Here is a 21,725-nt window from a genome sequence, read left to right on the forward strand (position 1 = left end):
TGCCTACCGAAGTAAATTAGCAAGTAAATATTGCACTCAGCTACAAAAGTGTCTTTGTCGTTAAAAATTAGCTTCCCAATGAAGAAGCTGATAAAAACCAATGACAGGAAAGAAAACAAAACTCAAGTTCATACTTAGTTCATACAGAATTAGTTGCATTTTATTCCAATATTTCTAATTGCAGCAATTTATAGTAATCGATCGTTTTAACGACCTGAAGACGTATGACGTTTTCGCCTTCGTTTACGCGGACGTTGTTCTTTTCTATTTGGATCTTTTTGAGCCACTTCGGATTTTGATTGAGGATCACGAGGTCCGGGTGCGACCTTCAAATTTCTATTTTCGGAAGTTACAAATGAAGGCGTTTCTCTAGCCTTAATTTCTTCGCTGATATCTTGAGAACTGGCAGAAGTCTGGAACGAAGATTCTGAGCGAACTGGATTAAGAACATCAAAGTCAGCGCTCACAAAACTATTCATATACGAGCCGAAGGTTGGAGCTTCAAGGGAAGCTCGGTCAACATTTTCGGATCTCACACATTGAGGACTCAAAGGAGGCGTATTTAGATAATCGGTATAATTCTGCAATTCGGTGTGCGACGGTTGGTATTTTTCAGGGTACATTAAGTCATTTCTGTTCGGATATTCGAAGCGGGCAGAAACGACACCCACATCCGAGCCATTGTATGTTGGATCTGGCGATGTGGATCCAATCAAAGGTTGCATGCTTGTCGAACTTGCACCAGCTGTTCGTGACTCTTTTGTTGTTGCAGGTGTAATGGAGTGTTGGACAGAGTCAGCGATCGTCTGCGGTGGTGATGGGTTTCGAGGTCTTTTGGGGATGACTACTGCCGGAGACCTTAAGCAGCACCAATTTTAAAATGATTGCCAACTTTTGCTTCAATTTTCCACAATAAATTAATGAAAACATAGGAAAAAGCAGGGATGATGAAATCACGTCAGAAATTCACATCCAAAAATGACTTTTGTTGAATTAAGTTAGAGTTTCCCCCAAAGCACGCGTTCACTCGATCCCTTTCATAACATAAAACGAATGAAAATTTTCTCTGATTAAATGTGAGCAGTGATATTCAGTTAAATACAAATCACGCAAAAATAGGAAGTTCAAAACTGACCCTGATTGAGGAGCTGAAGGCAGCAGAAGCGAACTGTTCAGAGTTTCACCAGTCAGTTTGGAATCATCTGCAACATTGCCCTGCTCTAAAAGCCTCTCAGGCCCCGTGCTCAGATTTTCAGCTCCATTTACAGGAAGCCCGGCTGATTTCCATATCTTTTCCTGTGATGGGTCACCGGATGATAGCTCCAGTACACTCTGCTGTACTTGCACCCCTTCATAGGCTTTCAAATCAACTATCTCAGAGCTTTTCGCTGTCTGCAAAGTGGGAAGTATTCCCATGTCAAAATACTTGAGACCAGGTTCCTCCTCACTTTCACTACTACTGGAAGCACCGCCAGTTCCTGGCTTCGAATTGCCAACGTCAGAAATTTCGGCATTTGGAACAACGGCGTTATCTAAAGTTTCCAAACCATCGTGATTAATATCTGAGTCCTGTTCTATTATATTTGTACTAATGACCAAATCTTGGCGTGTTTCAATGCTACTACGATCATTCGAATTCCCACCAGATGTCATACCACTTTGAACAACCGAAATATCGATATTTGAACTGTCGTTACCTCCGGGAGACAGTTTCTTAGGTGAGTTGATATTGAGCAGCTCATCTGAAGAAATCGAAATATCTGAAGAACCGACGATTTTAGTTCTTTCTGAGTCAATTTTCAGCTCCGCCGCTGTGTCGGGATGTTTGATAACAAATGGCATTGTCTTCAAATTAGTATCACTTGTTCGTTGACGTGCCATGCTTTTAACTTCTTGTTCCGCATACACCTGAATATTTCCATCACCTTCCAGGGTCTCATATTCTGTCATCTGGGAATCGTCGTTAGATCGCTCTTGCTTCTCGCGCAATAATGATTCAGTCCCATTCTGAACTTCATGTGGCGTGGTCAAAACTTTTAGTCCACTTTTTTGGTTATGAGGTACAGCAGGGTCAGTTATCTTAATTGCAGTACCCTCTGCAGATACGAAGACTCTGCCATCTGGTTTATTGTCCATTTGGTGCCCGTTTTCGGCCAACTTATTTACCACTCCTGTCGAAGGGATCTCGACCGACGACGTTAAATTGTCAGCTTCTTTTGAGATCACGTTCGGTCTAGGCACATAATTAGATCAGTAAGCTTGTTTTATGACAGTCTACATGCCAAAAAGAGGTCTTTCAAATATCAAATCAGACCCAGTTTCGATTCTCGAATTTTTTCTGTTTAGAACCGCGAAATTGCTTTAAGAAAATTGACTGAAACAAACGAAAAACTAACTCAACGAAGACTTGTTTCATAGCTCTATTGTTGCTACGCCAAAGGAGAATCCTAGCTCCGACAAATCAACTTTCGGAAATTTTTATTACAAATTTCAACAGTTTACAAAAAGTTAGATATATTAAGACTTTTTAGATTAACTACTGTTTAATGCGCTGCTGTTAAATGAGCACTGTCATAACCTTAGAAAAAGATTTTTCCGATAGCACCCAACTGCAGGATAATATGCCCTTCCCTCAGTTTCGGATTTGCAAAACTATGGGGTCTCACGCGCAATGAGGGGGAAATTTAATCAGTTTCGAAGTGAAAAATTATACTCCGTATCATTTTCAAATGTCAATCTATTGAAATCCCGAAATTAATACTCGCACTTCTAAAATTCAACACTCTAATAACAGCCATGTAGGTCTCTGTACACATAAACTCCTAAATACATTGTCAAAATCGGAAAGTAAAAAACCATAGAGAAATGAACATAAGGCAGTTGTTCCGAAAAACCAAAGACGTCTCGTGCGAGACTGTGCGTAGCACAGAATGTTCCAACATATGTCTCAAGTTTATGAAAAAAATTTTCTTTGCTCTGATAGGATCAACGTTTTTTACTATTGGTTTAGCAAAACTCAATTACAGCAATTTTTGTAGCAACCTTGATTACAACTTTCTTTAACATGAAAACTGAAAAAAATCACAATCCTCATTTTGATATGGTTTCAACAGATATTATAAATCACATGTATTGTCAATTCAGTTGCAAGATAAGGCAGCTCCCGAGAAAATGAAGTTCGCCAACAGCAATCAGTCGCAAAAAAAACTTATCTTAAACAAACAGACTAATTTGAAAAATAGGAGTAAAGTGATCCAGTTCTGGAAGTAGAAGACAAATAACCGAATTTTTCTTATCAAATTTTTGTTTAAATGCAAATATGCCTAACAGATAAAGTATCTACCAATTAACTACACTCAAGATCCAGGTCAAAATTTTTCTCGAAAAATGATAATGAATATCAAGCAATCATCAACAATGAGTTGTTGATAATGTCAAGTCTTGCTTCTTTGGCATTATTTCTGTTTATTTTTCCGACACCACTTGTGGGGGGGAGGAACAATATACTCATATGGTTTTTTTTGTTCGGTCAATTTTGGCCGATCAATATATTCATCGTAGAAATGAGAGTGGTATCATTAAAAAGCTCGTGCAGCCTAGAATTTGAAATTAAAAGATTTTTTTTGAATATCGTATTTTTCGAGGAGTTATCGAGGATCGAAGTTATGTGTGAAAAAGCGATATTTGCATGATTTTGTTCACTTTTAACGAAATTTTTGTTCAAATTAAGGCCTTTCTATAAAAATATTTCAAATTACATTTCACGCTTTGAATTGAAGCAATTTTGTGTTACCAATAGACCGATAAAAAGGCTAGTTCTGGTCTCTTGAGGGAAAATACTATCAAAAAAATGTCGAATTCAATTTGAGAGCTAATTTTTTTAGAAAAATTTCCCATTTATTATTGTTTTTTTATCACTTAGAGACTAGTCACTTTTCACATCGAGGTTCTCTAAAGGTCAAACCTAATTTATAGTCAATTGATACCCAATGAACAGAATTTTCGTTTTCAAGGAATCACTCGTTTTTTTTTTGTCTTCGAATCTGTTTTCGAAATTTTTAATGAAATTTTGATTTTCTTTTCAGATTTCACTAAATTTTGGGTGTCCTATGGCATAGATTCGCTACTTAAAAGTGCAATCGACTTCTTACTTGCATTACGTAAACCTATATAGTGCTTTGAGTGGACATCTAATGGCTGCTATGACTTTAAAAATCCATTTTTGGGATTTTTTTTGAACTTTTAGTCGATAAAAAAAACCTGTTTTCATGAACAGTTAAGTCAGTCTCAGCAATAACCGGACCACCTGCCTTTTTAAGGCAACCAAAATTAATGTCGTAGGTGGGTTTTATCTGATAACTATAAGTTTTAGGACTTCGATAACATGAGTTTTCATAATTTCAAAAAAAAAAACGCGGATTTTTTGTAATTTTGATTCCTTTTGAAATATTTTCCCATTTTCCTAAAATTGATAGTTCCCCTTGGCTTAGAAAAGACGGCCAACGGATCAGAGATAAAATTGTCAGAGCAAAATTATGGTTTAATTAGCTTCGGCACTTTCTTCTGGAAAATTTAGCTGAATTTTTGTTGATTTTGCCTCTATTTGTCGCTGTCTTCAGAATCACAGGGATTATTGTGATGTCTTATTGATAATAAATTGATATCAAACATCCCCCACTCTTCCCGTTGAGGCATAAGGCAGCGTATTTTTTGGATTTCCTTGAAAGCTCTTGAATTTAGTGGCTGTTAAGAATTCGAAAAAAAAAAATTTATAATTATTTTGGACATTAACCAAACTTAAAATTATTTTCGTGAACTGTAAGTCAATCTCAGTAATAAAATCACCTCTTTCTTTGCAATTGCTATATATTGATGGCAAACATCTTTTTTCCCATCGAGGCATAAGGTAGCGTATTTTTTTGGATTTCCTTGAAAGCTCTTCAATTTAGTGGCTGTTAAGACTTCAAAAAAATTTTTTTCAGAATTTTTTTCGGACATTAACCAAACTTAAACGTATTTTCGTGAACTTTCAGTCAATCTCAGTAATAACAGGACCTTATTTGCTACTGCATCTAAATTGATTCTGGTAAGCAAATTTATCTTCTAACTATTGGTTTTATGACTTCGATGCCATGTGTTTTCATAATTTTTGGATATATTTTTTTTTGTAATTTTGGTGACCTTTCATTTCTTTCACAGTATTCTAATACTGATAATTCCCAGTGGCTTAGATAAGATTTTCAATTGATCATAGATAAAGTTCGCAGAGAAAAACTTATGATTCAAATAGCTTCGACACTTTCTTACACCTTTCCACTGAATTTTTGGGTTTTGCCGTTTTTTTTGGTGTTTTCATAATCATAAGACTTATTATGAGTTCTTTTTGACGACTTGAGGATGACAAACATCTTTTTGATCCTATCGGGGAGCAACTACGAGTTTTAATTGACTTCCGCTGAAAGCTACTGAAATGAGTGGCTGTTAACACTTCAAAAAACTTCGAAATTTTTTTGAACCTCTATTAAACCTATTGCCATAATATGTAATTAAATGTCAGTAATGACATGAACTCTTTTCTTTTTATTGCATACAAAATTATCCTGGTAAGCGGTTTTAACTACTAAGTATTGGTTTTATGCCACGAGTTTTCGGAATTTCAAAAAAAACGGATTTTTGTAATTTTGGTTCCCTTTGACATCGTATCTCATTATCCCATCGTTGATAGTTCCCATTGGCGTAGAGAAGACGTCTATTGGATCATATTTAAAGTTTTCAAAGAAACGCACGCTTATGGTTTCAAAGGCTTCGAAACTTCTTTTAATTCTCCAATGAATTTCTGGTTTTTGCATGTATTTGTTGTTGTTTTCATAAACATAAGACTTATTGTGATGACCCGTTGATTACTTTTGATTGACAAACATCATTTCTTTCTCATTGAGCGTAGCGTACTTTTTGACTTCCGTTGAAAGCCATTGATTTTAATGTCGTTGATATAAATGGTTTTCTCAAAAATTTCGTGGCTTTATTATATTTCTTTATACTCTCGAAGTCGTGTTGGAGAAAGGAAACAACAACGCTATTGCTATTAATAAGTTTATGAAAAAAAAATTCCTCTTTTATTGGGTTTGACACTTTTCTCGCTTTTCTGAAATTCTTCATGTAGTCTTGAAATGCTGACTGGTCTCATAGGCTTCTAAGTAAGGAATAAATGAAAAATGTTACTCAAGGCAAGCGAATAGTATTAAAGTTCATGATATTATTGGTTTTCGAAGAATTTTTATACTTTTCAGTTTTTGTTCTTTTCGTCAACTTGTAATTTAATCTCATCATTGAGAGTTTCCATCCAATTCATTGTAATTCAGAAACCACTTTTCCATTGATATCATGTCGTAACTGATTTTTGTTTGTTGGACAATATGCGTTTTGATATAGGTTTTGTGAGTGGTCAATATTTGTTTATTTTTCTCTTCTTTTAGCATATTCGCTAAAAAATTTTTGTTTCTGCTCACTTTGTCGTTTGTTGTTTTTCTCGTAGTCTTTCTAATGACAGATCTTTTGAGGCGTGGTGTTATGTATTTCAATTAGTAGTTCGGTTGTGTAACGATTTTTTTTAAACTCAAACATCTTTTTTTAATTATCTCATCATTAGGTTGACAATTATGTCAAAAATGTAGATGAGCTCGGGTCGGAACATCATGTGCGAACGCACATTAACAAGCATCCTTGTATTTAATTTAAATTCAATTATCCTGCAATCGAAAAATTTCCAATTGAACAAATTAAGTCCAACACAACAAACGAAAAATTTCTGTTCAAGATTTACGTTACAAGTCAAAGAATAAACGTATTATTTTACATATTTCGTACTGCAAAACTGGAGTATTTTGCATTTTAATCACCTCAAGCAGTTGAATTCTTCATTTTCATATTTCTATCATCATTGAGTCAACTGCAGGAAGAAGGTTTTAAAGTCAACCAAGCGTAAGTTGGGAGGACGGTTGCAATGTTGCCAGAGAAAAAACTCTTCTTCGTTTTTCTATCAAATGGCTAATTTTCCCGTCGTTCTGGTTAATAATTCCCCTTACATTATGAACTCACCTAATCATAGTCATAAAAAATATTTAATTAACTGATGGAATTGATTTTGGCCAGTATGTTGTAGCAATTTAGAAGAGAAAGCTTTTTCTAACTCAATAAACAAATTCATGTTTTATTTTTGAAGTGAAAATGATATCCTGTCGATTCTCAATAAATCGGACCGCTAATTGAAAGGAAGCAATTTGAAAAAGCGCAAAAATCAAAGTCGATTTAAGTTTGAAGGAAAGAGTTTGAAGAAATATTTTTTTGCTCTTTTCTCGAGCGGTTGCTTTTCTTGTTAATTTTTTTGAATGATCCAACGCAAACCATTTGTCATTTTACGTAATATAATGATAGATGGCTATAAAGCAGGAAGGTTTACAATGCATAGCATCAAATTGGGCAAAAGTTTTATATATTAATATCATCCATAGCCCCCACCCCCCTCAAAATCTTTACCTTTGCTTGTTTTCCTTTCATTTTGTTTAAACAGCTCCCCTTTTCCAACTTGCAAAAAAATAGTATTCATATCATTTAAACTGCCGAATAACTTCATTTACTGATTCAGATCGTTTTGAATGAGCAAAAGTTTCTTTCGCATCACCTCAATAAGCAATTTAAAACCGCAATTCCAGAAAACCCAAAACAAATTGTCAATACTTAAAATTTCATCTACCATATAAACTACGGAAAATTGCAGCACTTCAGGTCAATATTTTAGACGGTTGACAATAGGGAAAATCAGAAGAAGCCTTTGGCATCGATTTCAAGGAGCCATCAATTTCTTAGACTGAAAAACTCAATAAACGCTCAGCGTCACAAGGCTAATAAAAAACATTGCTGGCAGATTGCCAGAAAATAGCCACGATAGATCCGCAGTCTCAAAAAAGTAAAAAAAAAAGACCGATCAAAAAAGAAATTTGTTCTTTTCATTAAGGGCTGAGATGTAAAACTTTGACTAAAAATCTGTATAACTTAATGCTGCTTCTAATAGCTGCTCTTAAATAACCTTCAATTAGAGTGATATACACTCACTTGAGCTTTTCTCTTTGAATTAAACTTCAAACAGAAAAGACAGACCAAAAAAAAATTACACTTTTCATTAAAAGATGAGATCTAATATTTTGATTAAGAATTTGTATAAGTTATTGCTGCCTCTATTAGCTGCTCTCTGATAACCTTTGAATTAAAGTAAAGAAAAGTCAATTTCAAAGTCAGGAAGTCATTTTTGAGAATGAGGTAAGTCACGTTTAAACAAAATCTTAATCACGAGAATAAATAAAAAATTCCCTCCAATAAGAGTGAAAAATGACGTCACGCACGCAATTCAGTTGAAATTGCATGAACGAATGAACAAAAAGCAGATTCGAAGTGATTGTGACGTCATATGGTCGTAACAAAAATCTTGACGAAAAAAATAGCAGGAAAAGTCCTGACGTACAATTCAAAGAACTTTCACTGACTAAACAAAAAAACTAGACCTAGAACGGACTACAAGTGAATTGGGAAACATAATTGCTAAAATCAGATAAAAATAAAAAAAAGAAAATCAATGTCAAAATGCCGCATGTGAACAAAAAAATCACTAGTGAAATGGAAATTTTGTTCAAACAGTAAAAATCGAAGTGAAATTACCGCATGTGAACAAAAAACCACTAACGAGAAAGCGAATTTTTGCTCACCGTTTTCTCACTACCTTCAAATTAGAGCGAGTAATTTCACGGAGCAAAACCATTCGCTTTTTCGCTCCACTTCCTGTTTCGGCGTGATCAAAATCACTACTCCAATTTGACTTCAAAAATCATGATAATGTGTGAACAGATCTTAAAAGACAGCGCCCCAATACAATTCAAATTCTTATTGTAATAAAAAACCAAGAGAAGGCCAATAATAGCCTCAGCTATCGCATCGCGGCTATTAATGAGCGACAATGATGGGTGGTAAATTTAAGACGTTACGATTGCTTCAAAATTGGGTGAATCCAATCAACGCAAAAACAAAAAACCAAATTCTAACAATGCCTAATCCTTCCTTAATCTTGCATAATTTCTCGTACAAACTGCAATGAAATATCAGTAACCTAGATTTGAAAGGTTTGAATTAAATTATGTCTTACTTTGATTCGCCCTAATTGTTCATTCCTAAGAACCACGTCGTTTAAATAGATCCTCAAGATTATAACTAACCGAGAACATTCATTACATAATCGCCACAGGCCGGCCCCCATGGACTTGATATGTATTGATTAAACGAACAGATGAAATCGATCAGATAAGTATAATAAAAAATGCTTATAGTACCAACTGATATCGTAACAACATATTAGGATTAAAAATTACGCAATTCCTTTTTACTGGGCATTATTGCAATGGGTATTTTGGCATATTGTTCCCTTTGACGTCGGGAAAAAGTTTATCTTAACTTTGATAGCTAACTAGCGTCGGAAGAAATGCTCTCAAACGACAGCCAATGGGTAGGTTTTGGTTCTGGTTAAAACCAGCTTAAACTTAGGGAGGCCAGTCACATTTGGTAAGCGGGTCCCTTTTTGGACCCTTTTTGGACCCGCTTACCAAGAATGTGCGCGCGCATAGTTGTGTGAGGCGGGGGAGGGGTCAGAAAATACCAAATTCACAATTGCCCTTTATACCATGACGTTCGGTCTCCTCAGCAGCTGCGGTAAAGCGTACACTTACAGCCTGCGAAGATCTAACCAAATGCTTGAAGCTTCCAGGCTTTACCGGTTTATCCCGTTTCTTCAAACATGACAACAATAAATGCTTCAAACTTCGGTCTATATGAATTAACCATTATACTCATAAGCAACTCATATTCTAGCCTTATTACGTGATCGATTAATTGTGGTGGCACTAAAAGTGTGAGAATTTGCTTTTGATTGAGCATTAAAATTTACTAACAATTTGGCCGATTAATTGTCAGGCAGAAAACCAGAAGACCTCTCAGAATAGTCATATGCATACAAACTGTGCCCTAGCGCACCGGATGAGATAATCTTCAGTCTTAAAAAAAGATAAAACAATATGTTGTAATAAATCTAAATTTAGAATTTCAAAACTACTTAGAATCATATCTATCGAAGCAGAAATATGAGAGAAGTTTTTGAAGGAAATCTACAAATCGGGCATTCATTTTTGGATTTCAAAGCACAATACAAGCAATTCCAACAGAAAGTATGACCACAGGGTATTCCGCTCATATTCTTAATAGGCAACAAGCACAGCGAACAGTCCTTGTTCATAACTGAATTTAATTCTTCTTCCGATTCCTGAGGTTCATCTTCCATACGTTGAGAGACATTCACCTGTTTTTTGGATGTCAAAAACTGTCTATAGAGGGAAAGAACCGCAAATAAAGTTAGAACGAAAAGAGATCTCCGCAACGGAAGAATTTGGGTCAAGGATTCTAACACACTCCGAGATGCTTCATCTAACCCCCCTGCAGCATTAGAAGATATCAGTTTCTGAAAGCCGCGGTTCTTGAAGAAAAGGTTGATGATTTCGGGAACAAGCAGAAGAATGGAAGATCTCCTGTCATCGGCTGCTCCAATTTGCTCAACTCCTAATGAAATCCCATAGCGCTTACTCGATTTGTAAATAAGAAACAACGCAAGCAACCTGCTGAAAGAATTCTGAGAACTAGGCGAATCATGAAACAAAAGTTTCTCAATCGACTTAAACCTCGATATAAGCACTTTAACGGTATCACTGTTAGTCAGAATTAGCTGAAAATTTTTAGCCAAATCATTGCATTCTGAGAAATAGTTCATTTCGTTATCTGAAATTTGACAAAATAATAAACTAATGATACTAATATCTATCAGATTTTGATTCCAGATATTTCAGTTCTCTCCAGAAAATTTTTATAATTTAGCCAACAAATACGGAAAGTAATCGCAAATAATTTAGAGATAATATTTCTAACGACAAGCCGAGCAGATTCCCGTTAAAACGGAAAAGACCAATATTTCTTTGCAGTTTATACAAAGTATATGCAGTATCTACGAAGTAGGATGCACCGAAGACTTGAATAAACTATCTTAAGGTAATGTAATCGCTTGCGGTCCAAGCGAAACAATAAAATTCAATCAAAACCCAACGAAGCAAATCTGTTAAGAAATAGTTTAAGTTTATAGGAAAACTGATATTTTGTAAGAGACAAATGGATAAACCACAAACGATATCGACCTCTTAGTGTCTTCCAAACAAAACTTAAAAAACCAGCAGGCTGCCCGAAAATAGCCACTATTGATCCCCGTGACGGACGTTGAATTGACAAATACAGAAAAGGTAGAGAAAAATTGACGACAGCCTAAAATTTATCAAATTGTCAAAAAAAACGTTCTAGTTTGGTCTGCCATTTCCTTAGATTAGAACAATATGATGAACTCAGCCTCTATATTGGAGGGAAAAAATCTGATGAATTAATTCTACATTACATTCAATCGAAACAGTGAGTTAAGTTAGAAGTCAAACGTGAACAACTCCTGAACAGGACAACTCCTGAATTACAACCCAAAAATCAAAACCGCAAAGGACATGACAATCAACATTTTTCCGGCAGCATCAAACAAAGAGTTCCGTTGGGTGAAAACAGGACAAGAACAAATAAAGGTAAGATTAGAAAATCACCAATAACCTCTCAAAATTAAAACCTACTTCAGGCAGAAAAACTATAGCTAAAAAAGAAGTGGAAACATTGATTAAATTACGCCACATTAGAAGGCCAATCAGAACTGTTATTTTTGATACATAGCGACAAAAATCACAAGACAAGCAACAAAACGGGCCAGGCTCAAAAAATATTCATTTTTTAAAACAAACTTCATAAGTTTAAAAAACAATGCTGCGAATACGTCGTTGATTAGTTTCTTTTGAGCCTCATAGGCAACCAAAGACCCTTGTAATTAATGAGACTAATTTATAAGACCACAAAAAGGACAATATAAAGGCACTAAAACTCGCTATTGTTTTTTGAAATGGCGTGAAAGTAATGAAAAACACTATCTATGAACTGAAACCACTAAAAAGATTCAATTATTCCTCATTATTAAAAGATGAAAACTTTATCAGTGAGACTAAGTGATAACATGAACAGAACTACGAAATTGTGCAAATTTAGCTAATTTTTAGAAACAAATTGTGACATAGTAGTTTAAAAACTTTAGATATAAATTCAAACTATTATATGGCTACTATAAGGTCCCCTCATAGGGTTACAGAGGCCAGTCAAAAATTGGATTAAGAAAAAGGAAAAGAACTACAAGAACGGTGCAACAGAAAAAAATCGCTTGATATTTTATTAGAACGACTAGTGTCACAGTCATATTAACTGTCCTTCGAAGAATCCAAAATAAATCAATGCCTTATTAGAACACACGTAAGACCATTTGAAAACTTGTCCTTCGAAGAATCCAAAATAAATCAATGCCTTATTAGAACACACGTAAGACCATTTGAAACTATAAGTTACGAAAATCAGGAAAAAAACAGCAAAATAAAGTCAAATTGCCACACTTTAAAAACAAATATTTCAGTCGACATTTAATTATAAAGTGCCGCCAATTGAATTGGCTGCATAAAAACCGAAATGAGAGCAACTTCTATGAGGCCAAGCGAGGCGAAAAATCGGTTCCAAAGTCAAATCAGTCACGCACATAAGAGTAAATGCAAAAAAACTGTTTGATTGAAAACATTTGTGAGCAACAGCCAAATTTTCCCGAAAATCTTGGTAGAAAATACCCCAAATGACATTAATGTCAAGAAAAAATTGTGCAATCAAAAATTGTCACGCAAAAAAGACAACACAGCCTTTATTGTCGGAAAACAGCGTCGTTTTACCCACTTACCGACGTTGGGATTTAAACAGAAAATGAGGAACTTAATTTGCCATGTTAGGAAGAACATGACAACCTAATTTCTTCTAATAAAGTCTCAATGTGTTCTCATTTGGTCTGCAGTTTCGGTAGATTAAATCAATGTGGTAAACGCTCCCCCAACTGACCATTAGGTCAACTGAAAATTACAGGTCTAATAGTCAACATATTTCAACAAAAAGAAATAAAAGTAGCAGCATTTAGACACTTTACGGTTCAGCGAATTGAACACCAAGGTTATCATTAAATAATCCGGAAAAGCAACTACAGAAAAAAATTATTAAAAAAGTGCTTGACTTTGAAATGAAGGCAGAGGTAGGCAAACAGAAAAAATTGTAAACTTGCAAAAAAAATACTGACGATTTACTCGAGCTTTACCAGCACTGAAGATTTACTAGAGCTAATGTCTTCAATACAAAAACTGCAATTCTAAAACAAACCGTCTAACATCAGAAGAATTCCTCTCGAACGATAGGCGGGTGGAAAAAGTTGACCACACCGGGATTCGAACTATGGACCTCCCTATCCCTCACCAAAAGCGCTGCCCACTCAGCTATCAGTCCCTGTTTGTTGCTATGCTGAAATCATTTTATTTCAGCAACAAGCTTTACTTCGGAGTGAGAACAATAGAGATCACTCAAAAATGAAGAACGAGAAAGTCGAAAATGAAGAACGTGAAAAATGAAGAACGTGAAAAATGAAAGCGTGAAAAAGTCACTTGAGAAGTCAAAGAATGTTCTAGAAGAAAAGCGCAAAAACGGTCAAGCAAAAAATTTGCATAAAAAAGACCAACACGTTTACAATAATTGCTATGAAAGCGTTTAACGAAAAACAAATCAATAAATAGATTAATGAATGCCTCATTTTGAAGCTGATGAGACCTGTCATAAAGCTTATTGACTAAACAATTCGTCCTAAAAGCGTAGCTTAAAAATTGGAGCCATTAAACAGTCTGACTAACTCCTCATAAGAAAGCCCGTGCAACCTATCAACTGAGACCTAAAATTGCCAGACATAACTAATAATTTCTGGAAAAAAGTAGTGTTAGTCATTAAACTATTGGCGGCCTAATGAGGGATTAAAAAAGATTTGATCGAAAGCAGAAAATCTGTTCAAACACACATTTTGCTCTTCTTTTCAACCACCATAGCTTTTCGAGAAGTGTTCAATCATATAAACAGCCTCATGTTAAGCCACGTCGAATGTACTGAGTAACATGAAAACTTAACAATGAGAATTTCGAGAACCCAACCGCATTCGGGCAGGCAATAAAAATAGCAGCGTACAATTCGACGATCTATTCAAATTCTCGAAAGCTTTCAATGAGACCACTTTTTTCGTTGACGAGATCGGTAAACCAAAATTGGGTAAGAGCAAAAATCACCACAGATCCTAAACTATGCACCCAGTATAACACGGCAAAAAGATAATGAACCAAATTAGCGACATGGAATGGTAGTTTGGTTCAATGGCAAGCAGGATCTGCTCTTAATGAAAAATAAAAGTTGTAAGAACCAACAGAAGTAAAGATTCAGAACAGAAAACACTTCTCTCAGTACGTTTTCAAATCTGAGATGGATGTCGGAGTAGGCAGGGTCGAGAAATCCACCTTCCCTTCGCTCCTAACTTCCCTTGAATCAGCCATCTTCTCACTGGCCTTAGATGCGTGAAGAGACTCAGTGCCCTCCAATTCCAGTTCATCCAGTGTCTTCTGGATCTCATTACTGCAACTGCTTGAGGTGTCCAGAGGTGTGACATTACTCGGCCCACCTCGACTAAGTATCACGTTTCCAGAGGAAACAAATTTGCCCGGTGATTGAAATCTCTCATTCGACGCATTCTTGGTGACTACAGGTAATGTTTCGTCTTCCGCAACGGGAATGGATGCCGCTTTTCGATTCGCACCTTCCGATTCTTCCAAAGAGATTTCAGATATTTTTCTCTCAAGCGGCGGTGGTGGTTGTTTCGTCATTGAGGACTGCACTCTGTTAATGTAACTGGGAATGCTGCTTCCATTAAGTGTAGAATATTCGCCGAATATAGAGTACTCTGTCGATTCTGACGCTCCAGTTTTTAAAGGTCGCTTATTTTTCATTGATTTCGCGTCTTGCAAGTGAACAACTGCCGACATTGTACTCATACTTCCATGATGGTCTGCTACTCCAGAAGATTCGAGAACTTTCGAACTCTGACGATCTGATGATGGTTGCCGTTTTCGACACTCCTGTACATGCTGTTGAAAAATCTCTCGATTGACCTTTTCTGAGTTGCAGTCAGGACTATAATCGTCGGCAACTATTTTGCGGCAAAAAGGGCACGCCATATTTGATGCATATGAAAACGATTCCGGACTTGAGATTGGCATAGATTCGTTTTTATCCTCTGATATTCTAACTTTTTTCTCCTGTTTCAATTTTTTCGCTACAACAGTACAAATCGAACACTCGTCCAGTTTTTCATCGTGTACACAGCTGTCTTCTAAATCAGGTGGTGTTTCAACAATTTTGCTTGTTGCTTGCTGACCATCACTGACAATATTGCTTTCGCCTTGATCAACTTCATCGACCATTTGTTTACCAACACGGGTGCAAATTGAACAGTCCCTGTTTTGACCTTTTAAAGCGACATCCTTCTCGTTCTCTTCTCCAAAATCTTCTTTATTCTGGTCGATGTCAGAGCTTCGAGCTGATGACAAAATCGAGTTCCGTTGCTTTTCGTATTCAACTTTGTATTTAACTTCATAAAACTTTGAATGAAGAACTTCGTTTGGTTTCCCGTTCACGGTATCAGACACACCCGGAGTAGTTCCCTCGCTTTCATCTTTAGTTGAGGTTCTAGTCTCAACACGCGCACCGTCCATTTTTACAGGCCCCGCAATAGGTTCTAAGTCTTCGGGATAGGGTTCCACAGAACCCCACACTTCAGAATCATATACATCTGTGTGAGTTTTCAACACAATATCCTTCGATTTGCTGCTACTTTTGCTTAACTCATCTATTTCTCGAGGCGAGGACACTATCATATGGTCTTTACGCGAAGCATAACTATGACTTGAACCGGGTCGAGACGAGAGTTCTGAATCAATCGTAATTCCCTCGCTCAGCGATCCTACAGAGCTCCGCCAATCGGAATAAACTTCTGCGGGTGACTCTGGCGTTATTTCTTCCATACGTGTGGATGCTGATAGATTGCTTACAGGCGCGGTTCCCTCTTCACCGTCAGCGTGACGATACTCGGACAATTGGAAACCAGCATCCGTTTCTGTAGAATTTGAGTCGCTATTCTTAGAAGTTAAATGAGATTCGTCATCCAAGTCACTGAGTTTTGTGGAGGGTTCGCTTATAGTTCCAGTATCAACGTCCAAATGGTCTTTACCTTCCTTACTCTTTTCAATTTCATTCGTCTCCTCGAGGACTTTGATATCATGGGCTGTTTCATCGTCAAACCTTTCGATTGAACTCTCCGCTGATTCGCCGTCTATCCTCCATATTGGTTGCATTGCCGGCACTTCTCTCGAGGAGGGTAAAAACTTGCTATCGGAGCTCAAAAAGGTGCTAAAAGATGGGGTTCTTTCATTTTCAATCAAAGTGGGCGAAGAGGTGGCAGTGCTTTGGCCCTTCTGAGACTCAGTAGACTGCGAAAAGAAGCCACGAGATGGTGCCAGTGTTGACTCGTTTAAGTCATTTTCATGTTCTTTTAGTGTTTCTGATTTCGTTTCATTATTTCGCGCATCCACAAGACGTTCAGACGCTGGGTAATCCAGTACCTCTTCTGCAAAAACTTTGGGAACCTTCTCATTTTCGCTATGACTTGCGTTTCCTTCAATTGGATCAACAAAGTTTATGGATACAGAACCTTCGCTCTCTAAATTCGAGGATCCTTGGTGAGGGTTTAGGGCTAACTTGTTATCAAGCCCTCCCAACGACGACATTTTCTCAACAGGCTTACCATTTTTTTCCGAAACACTTTGTGATGATAGGAACGGGGTCATTGTTTTATCTTCACTGAGGTCACTCATGTTAACCGAGCGCTCATCAGAGTCTTTTTTCCTTGAAACATCATTCGTTTGTTGAAGTTTGACATTTCCACTTGCCGCGACTTCCTGCTGTTCTTTTCTGTCTCTCATTTTTGAGTTCTCCTCATCACAAAGCTCTGACAGCTCACGCTTCACGAGAACCTCAACTGAAGGTGCAATCTGTTCTTCATTAGCATCTAACACTTTTGAAACAGCTATAGTAGCCGATGTCTCTTCAAATCCAGGTTCTGATCGTTCTGTTGCCGTACTCATTTCTGAGGCACCAGATCTTACATAATCGTCACGTCGTTCTACGATCATCGGAGGAGGCTCGCAGCCAACATAACATCCATTCATCACTGCGTATTCAATGAAAGTTTTCCAATATTTGTCTTGTATCAATACAAACGGGTTCCCTATAACTACCAATAACGCTTGTGACCTGGTAATTGCAACGTTGAAGCGCCTAGGATTAGCAAGAAATCCGATATTGTGAAAGACGTCACTTTCAACTTTACTTTCATCAGATCTGACTGTAGACAAAATAATGACTTGTCGTTCTTGGCCTTGAAACTCCTCAACAGATCCTATCTTCATTCGTCCTATTTCAAAGCTTGCCAGAAATTGCCGCAATTTCTCTACTTGTTTTCTGTATGGTGTTATGATACCAATCTCGTTACTTGCAACTACTTTATCATCTGAGATCAATTTTACGTATTTGGCAACCAGAACAACTTCGGCAGCGTTAAACCAAGAGGGACTGTCATTCTCCCGCATATCAGTTCCTCGCACGCCGCAAAAAATAAGTGGCATTTCTTTATTTGGAAGGTGTCGCCAATCAACGAAAGTGTTAACCAGCTCAGGATCAGCTTTGGCAACTAATTCGTCACTATAGAAAATTTTACTGGGCATCACAAGTAACGCACAATGTGAGCGATAGTTGTCAACCAGTTTTGTCATAACTTTTGGGTTATAATTACCGTGAGTAGCAAACACTGACTCATCGCGGGCATACAGCTTTCGGCTAGATAGCCGAGCAAGGAAAGATTCTCCTAGTCCGTACTCAGCCGCAATGGATGATCGCAGCACGGGACCCAGTTGCATCGGATCTCCTGCCAGAATGACCATAGCTTCCGGGTTTCCAGCTGTCAAAACTAAAGCCACCATTGTTTCCGGCTCAGTCGCTTGACCAGCCTCGTCAACGAAAACGTGAGTAAAGTGATTAGGTCTCAATTCAAGGGTGAAAAAGTTACCAGCAGTTGTGCATGTACAGACAACAATTCTGAATCTTGCAACTGTTTCAAGTTCGTCCATGTCATTGCAACTGTATTTTAGTATGTCATCTGGAATAGAGTTCTGAGATCTATTAGCAGCGTTAAACCTAACAACATCGTCCATGCTAACAACACCTGCAGAGTCCAGCCTTTGAACAATCAAATCCGCCGCACTATTAGAAGGTGCACACGCTAATATCCGCGATTCCGGGATACATACGAACACTTGAATAATGCTTTCAACAACTGTCATAGTCTTCCCAGTTCCTGGAGGTCCGAATAAAATGTATGGAATGGGGCGACACTCAGCAGCCAGTATTCGCCGAACTGCAGCTTGTTGACGCTCGTTCAGGTTAGGATTGACGAACTCACGACTCTGCCTTGGCGACTCAAATGGGTTCAAAGCTAACGGTTCAGCCTTCTTATGCACACGACTACTACTTTGTTCGGTGTTACTGGCAACTCCAGGCTGTTTTAAGGGCAATACTGGTGCGACAAATGGAACATCAACCTGATAACCGTACCCAAATGCCGCTTTAGACGGCTTAAGAGGTCTTGAGGGCCGATTTTTGGCAGATGGCGAATAAAGAGGATTCTTAACTTCCAACCATTGAGGGAACAGAAGCCAAGTTGGGAAATTCGAGGAAAAATCAACTGCCTGATGTGCCTTCTTGAATGAGTTTCTGTTGGGTAAAAACTGGACATCGACTCCGTACCCATCATAATTCTGATGAAAAGCCTCGTTGAACCTCAAGTAAATGGTATCGGCTGTTACTTTGTGAATGTAAGCTTCGTTACACGGTGAGCTGAAACCAGCTACATCGTTCGCTTGTTTCACAAGAATCCTGTCTCCGACCAACAACGAAGGACGACCTTCAGACAGTCCCGGAACTTCCATATATAGATACTCATTGTCCGGACGCATCTGGACATTTTTCATATCAAACACTGCCATTTCTAAATCACTTTGAACCTCTTCAATGTAGAGTAAAGTATGAGATTTAGTCTGATAGTTTTTGGCATTTAGCGGCATTAATAATTCTGGACACACAACAGTAAGATCTCGGTTCATCAAAATAGCTGATCGAATCTTTTCTGGAACTGGATACTGTGGTAACCTCACAGGCGTGACCGCTTTGCTGCTGTAAACTGGTTTTACTCCCGGAACAAAATTACTAGTATTTCTCGATCTATCAGCAGGATTGGCTGTTGTCCGATTTCTTTGCTTTGACCCACTCAAAACAGAGCTGGCGTCGTACATCAATTCATCGGGCGAAAAAACTGTCGAGCTTATTTTTCGTAAAGCTGTGCCACCTTCAAAAGAAAACTTGCAGAACGTTTCATTCCGGCCAACGTCCTCTGACTTCAAAACAACTTTCACAAACAATGGTTTAACTGTCGATACAGTGTGTGGAAAAGAACAATCTTCAATCAGTCGTTCATCGATAAACAAGGTATAAGGCGTCCCTATCGAGACTAACTTCAGTTCAATCAATTTAACTTCTTTTTCAGCTGATACTGTGAAGTACAAAAACTTCGTAGAGCCAATTTCAGCTTCAGAGAACACCATTGTTGCCGGTTCAATTCTTACTCCCAGCTTTGATAAAAATGTTTCAGACAAACTTGTCTTTATAGTCTGGACAAACGAGTCCTCCGATTCAAGGGAATCTGACAACAGTTCAAGCTTTGTGGCTCGCCAATTGCATCGAGGGTGTGCTTTGCTTTCAATACATGTCATCCAAACTTTAGTCCCAATAGTCAGTTCACAATTTGAGTTCCTCACAATTTCTTCTGGTACAAAAACCTGCAACAAAGAGGTATATGAAAAGAACTGAAATTACTCATGCTTAAGGAATTAAATTTTCTGATGCATGTATTTTGTTCGGTAAACTTCCAACTGTTTCCTGTTTTTTGTGGAAGTGGTTAAAGATTTCCATTCCAGCAGGAACTCCAAAAAGAATGTACAGGTTAATATATAAATTTGTGTTGTGCTATTTATTCACATTGTGTAAAACTATTAAAATACACTCCCAGGAACAATAGATAAGACTAAGTACTGACAGGTAATTCAATGTCCCCTTTTAGAAATTCGAAATAAGAATGACTTGAGCATGAAACTCTTTAAAAAGGGACTCACGATGCCATTTTGAAGTAAAGAATTTGAAGTCAAGTCAAGAATGAGAAAAACATACTTGATTCTTTGTGATGAAGCCTCTTCTTTGAGTCTCTGTAATAATCGAGTCGCAATCAATAACCCTTAGAGCCTCAACATGAGATACTTTTCTATCCATTGCAAAATCTTCTGTTTTGCCACTTGATGTTACACGCACCCAATCTCCAGGAACTAATTTATGAGCCGGATCTACATTCTTTGAATCCACTAGTTGACCATTGGTCAAACGAATGATTAAACCTTTCTCTTCGATTATATCTACACATGTTATGATATTCTCTGTTGTCATTCCAATTTCTTCGTCATCGTTTAGCAACCGCATTCTGACAAACTGACAATTTTCAAAGTAATCATCGCATAGAGCTGTCACAACAACTTTGGTGCCAACTTTAATGTCAACCGCACGCAGTGCGTCGTTTCTCTCGAAATAAATAAATCGCTCGAACAAACCAAAGTCATCGGTCATATGCGTAATACGCCCTGTAAAATCACGGCTGGGCAACCCTGAAAAATTAAGAGGCGCTCGTTCGATGTACCGTTCCTTGCAAAAATCCCTTCGTTCGCGTTCCAACTTTGCATTGAAGTACTTCTCATAAAAACAATAAGCCGCAAAAAACATCTTTCCTGAAATTCAAGACGAGATACAAAAAAATACATTGATCAATTTACAAGGAACACTCGACAATTATAAATTAATGAACAGGGCTCCCATGAGTCAAAACATGGCACACTGTTTCAAGATTGCTTGCAAAAAAAAATCCCAAGTTAATATTGTTTCGCAAAAGGATACTTAATCCGACACTATCACCGACAAAAAAATTTTAACTCCATATATTTTAATTACAAAAGTTTGATCTGAGATCTGTTATTCTCGGATCTGAGGTTAACATGTGGAGGCCTATCCTATTTTCAATTAAAAGAATCATCCACAGCTCATCAAAATTACTGCTTAGAGAACCTATTGACTTTTTAATGTCCTCTTTAAATCAGACATTATACCCCGACCATTATTGGTGAAATAAAGTATCAGAAACTTCTATAAGTTTAAAGAACTTTAGTAAATAATAACGATATTGATTAGATCTTCCAACAATAACTACCTGCTTTTCTACTGTCTTTAATTAAAAGCTACCAGAGGCTCTCTGTGGACCTGGCTTTTTGAGCGGAGTGGGGGGGGGGGGGGGGGTTGGGGGTCGAGCGTCAATCGCGACAATTATTTTGGTACCAAAGAATCTTTATTACTTTACGTAATTAAAGCTGCTCAAAATTCCAATTTCTCGGAATTCTAATTAATCC

The 21,725-nt window shown here is 37.4% G+C and overlaps 1 protein-coding gene across 1 annotated transcript; it reads right to left on the reverse strand.

Moving 5' to 3' along the window:
- Window positions 1-103: 103 nt before the first annotated feature.
- LOC142349304 (uncharacterized) lies at window positions 104-21,049 on the reverse strand. Its single transcript, XM_075400775.1, has 4 exons — window positions 20,449-21,049; window positions 14,527-20,060; window positions 1,136-2,233; window positions 104-858 (listed from the first exon to the last, which is right to left on the reverse strand). The coding sequence occupies exons 1-4, from the start codon at window positions 21,046-21,048 to the stop codon at window positions 207-209; spliced, it is 7,884 nt and encodes a 2,627-aa protein (XP_075256890.1). The 5' UTR covers window position 21,049; the 3' UTR covers window positions 104-206.
- Window positions 21,050-21,725: the final 676 nt, after the last annotated feature.

Source organism: Convolutriloba macropyga, chromosome 11 (genome assembly GCF_964194025.1).
Source record: "Convolutriloba macropyga chromosome 11, txConMacr16.3, whole genome shotgun sequence".
Classification (NCBI taxonomy): Eukaryota; Metazoa; Xenacoelomorpha; order Acoela; family Convolutidae; genus Convolutriloba; species Convolutriloba macropyga.

Coding starts and splice junctions, on each gene's coding strand:
- LOC142349304 (XM_075400775.1), bottom strand. CDS start 21,048: ATGTTTTTTGCGGCTTATTGTTTTTATGAGAAGTACTTCAATGCAAAG. Junction 20,061..20,448: donor GCTTCATCACAAAGAATCAA/GTATGTTTTTCT, acceptor TCTTTGTTGCAG/GTTTTTGTACCAGAAGAAAT. Junction 2,234..14,526: donor TCCATCTCAGATTTGAAAAC/GTACTGAGAGAA, acceptor TTATGTGCCTAG/ACCGAACGTGATCTCAAAAG.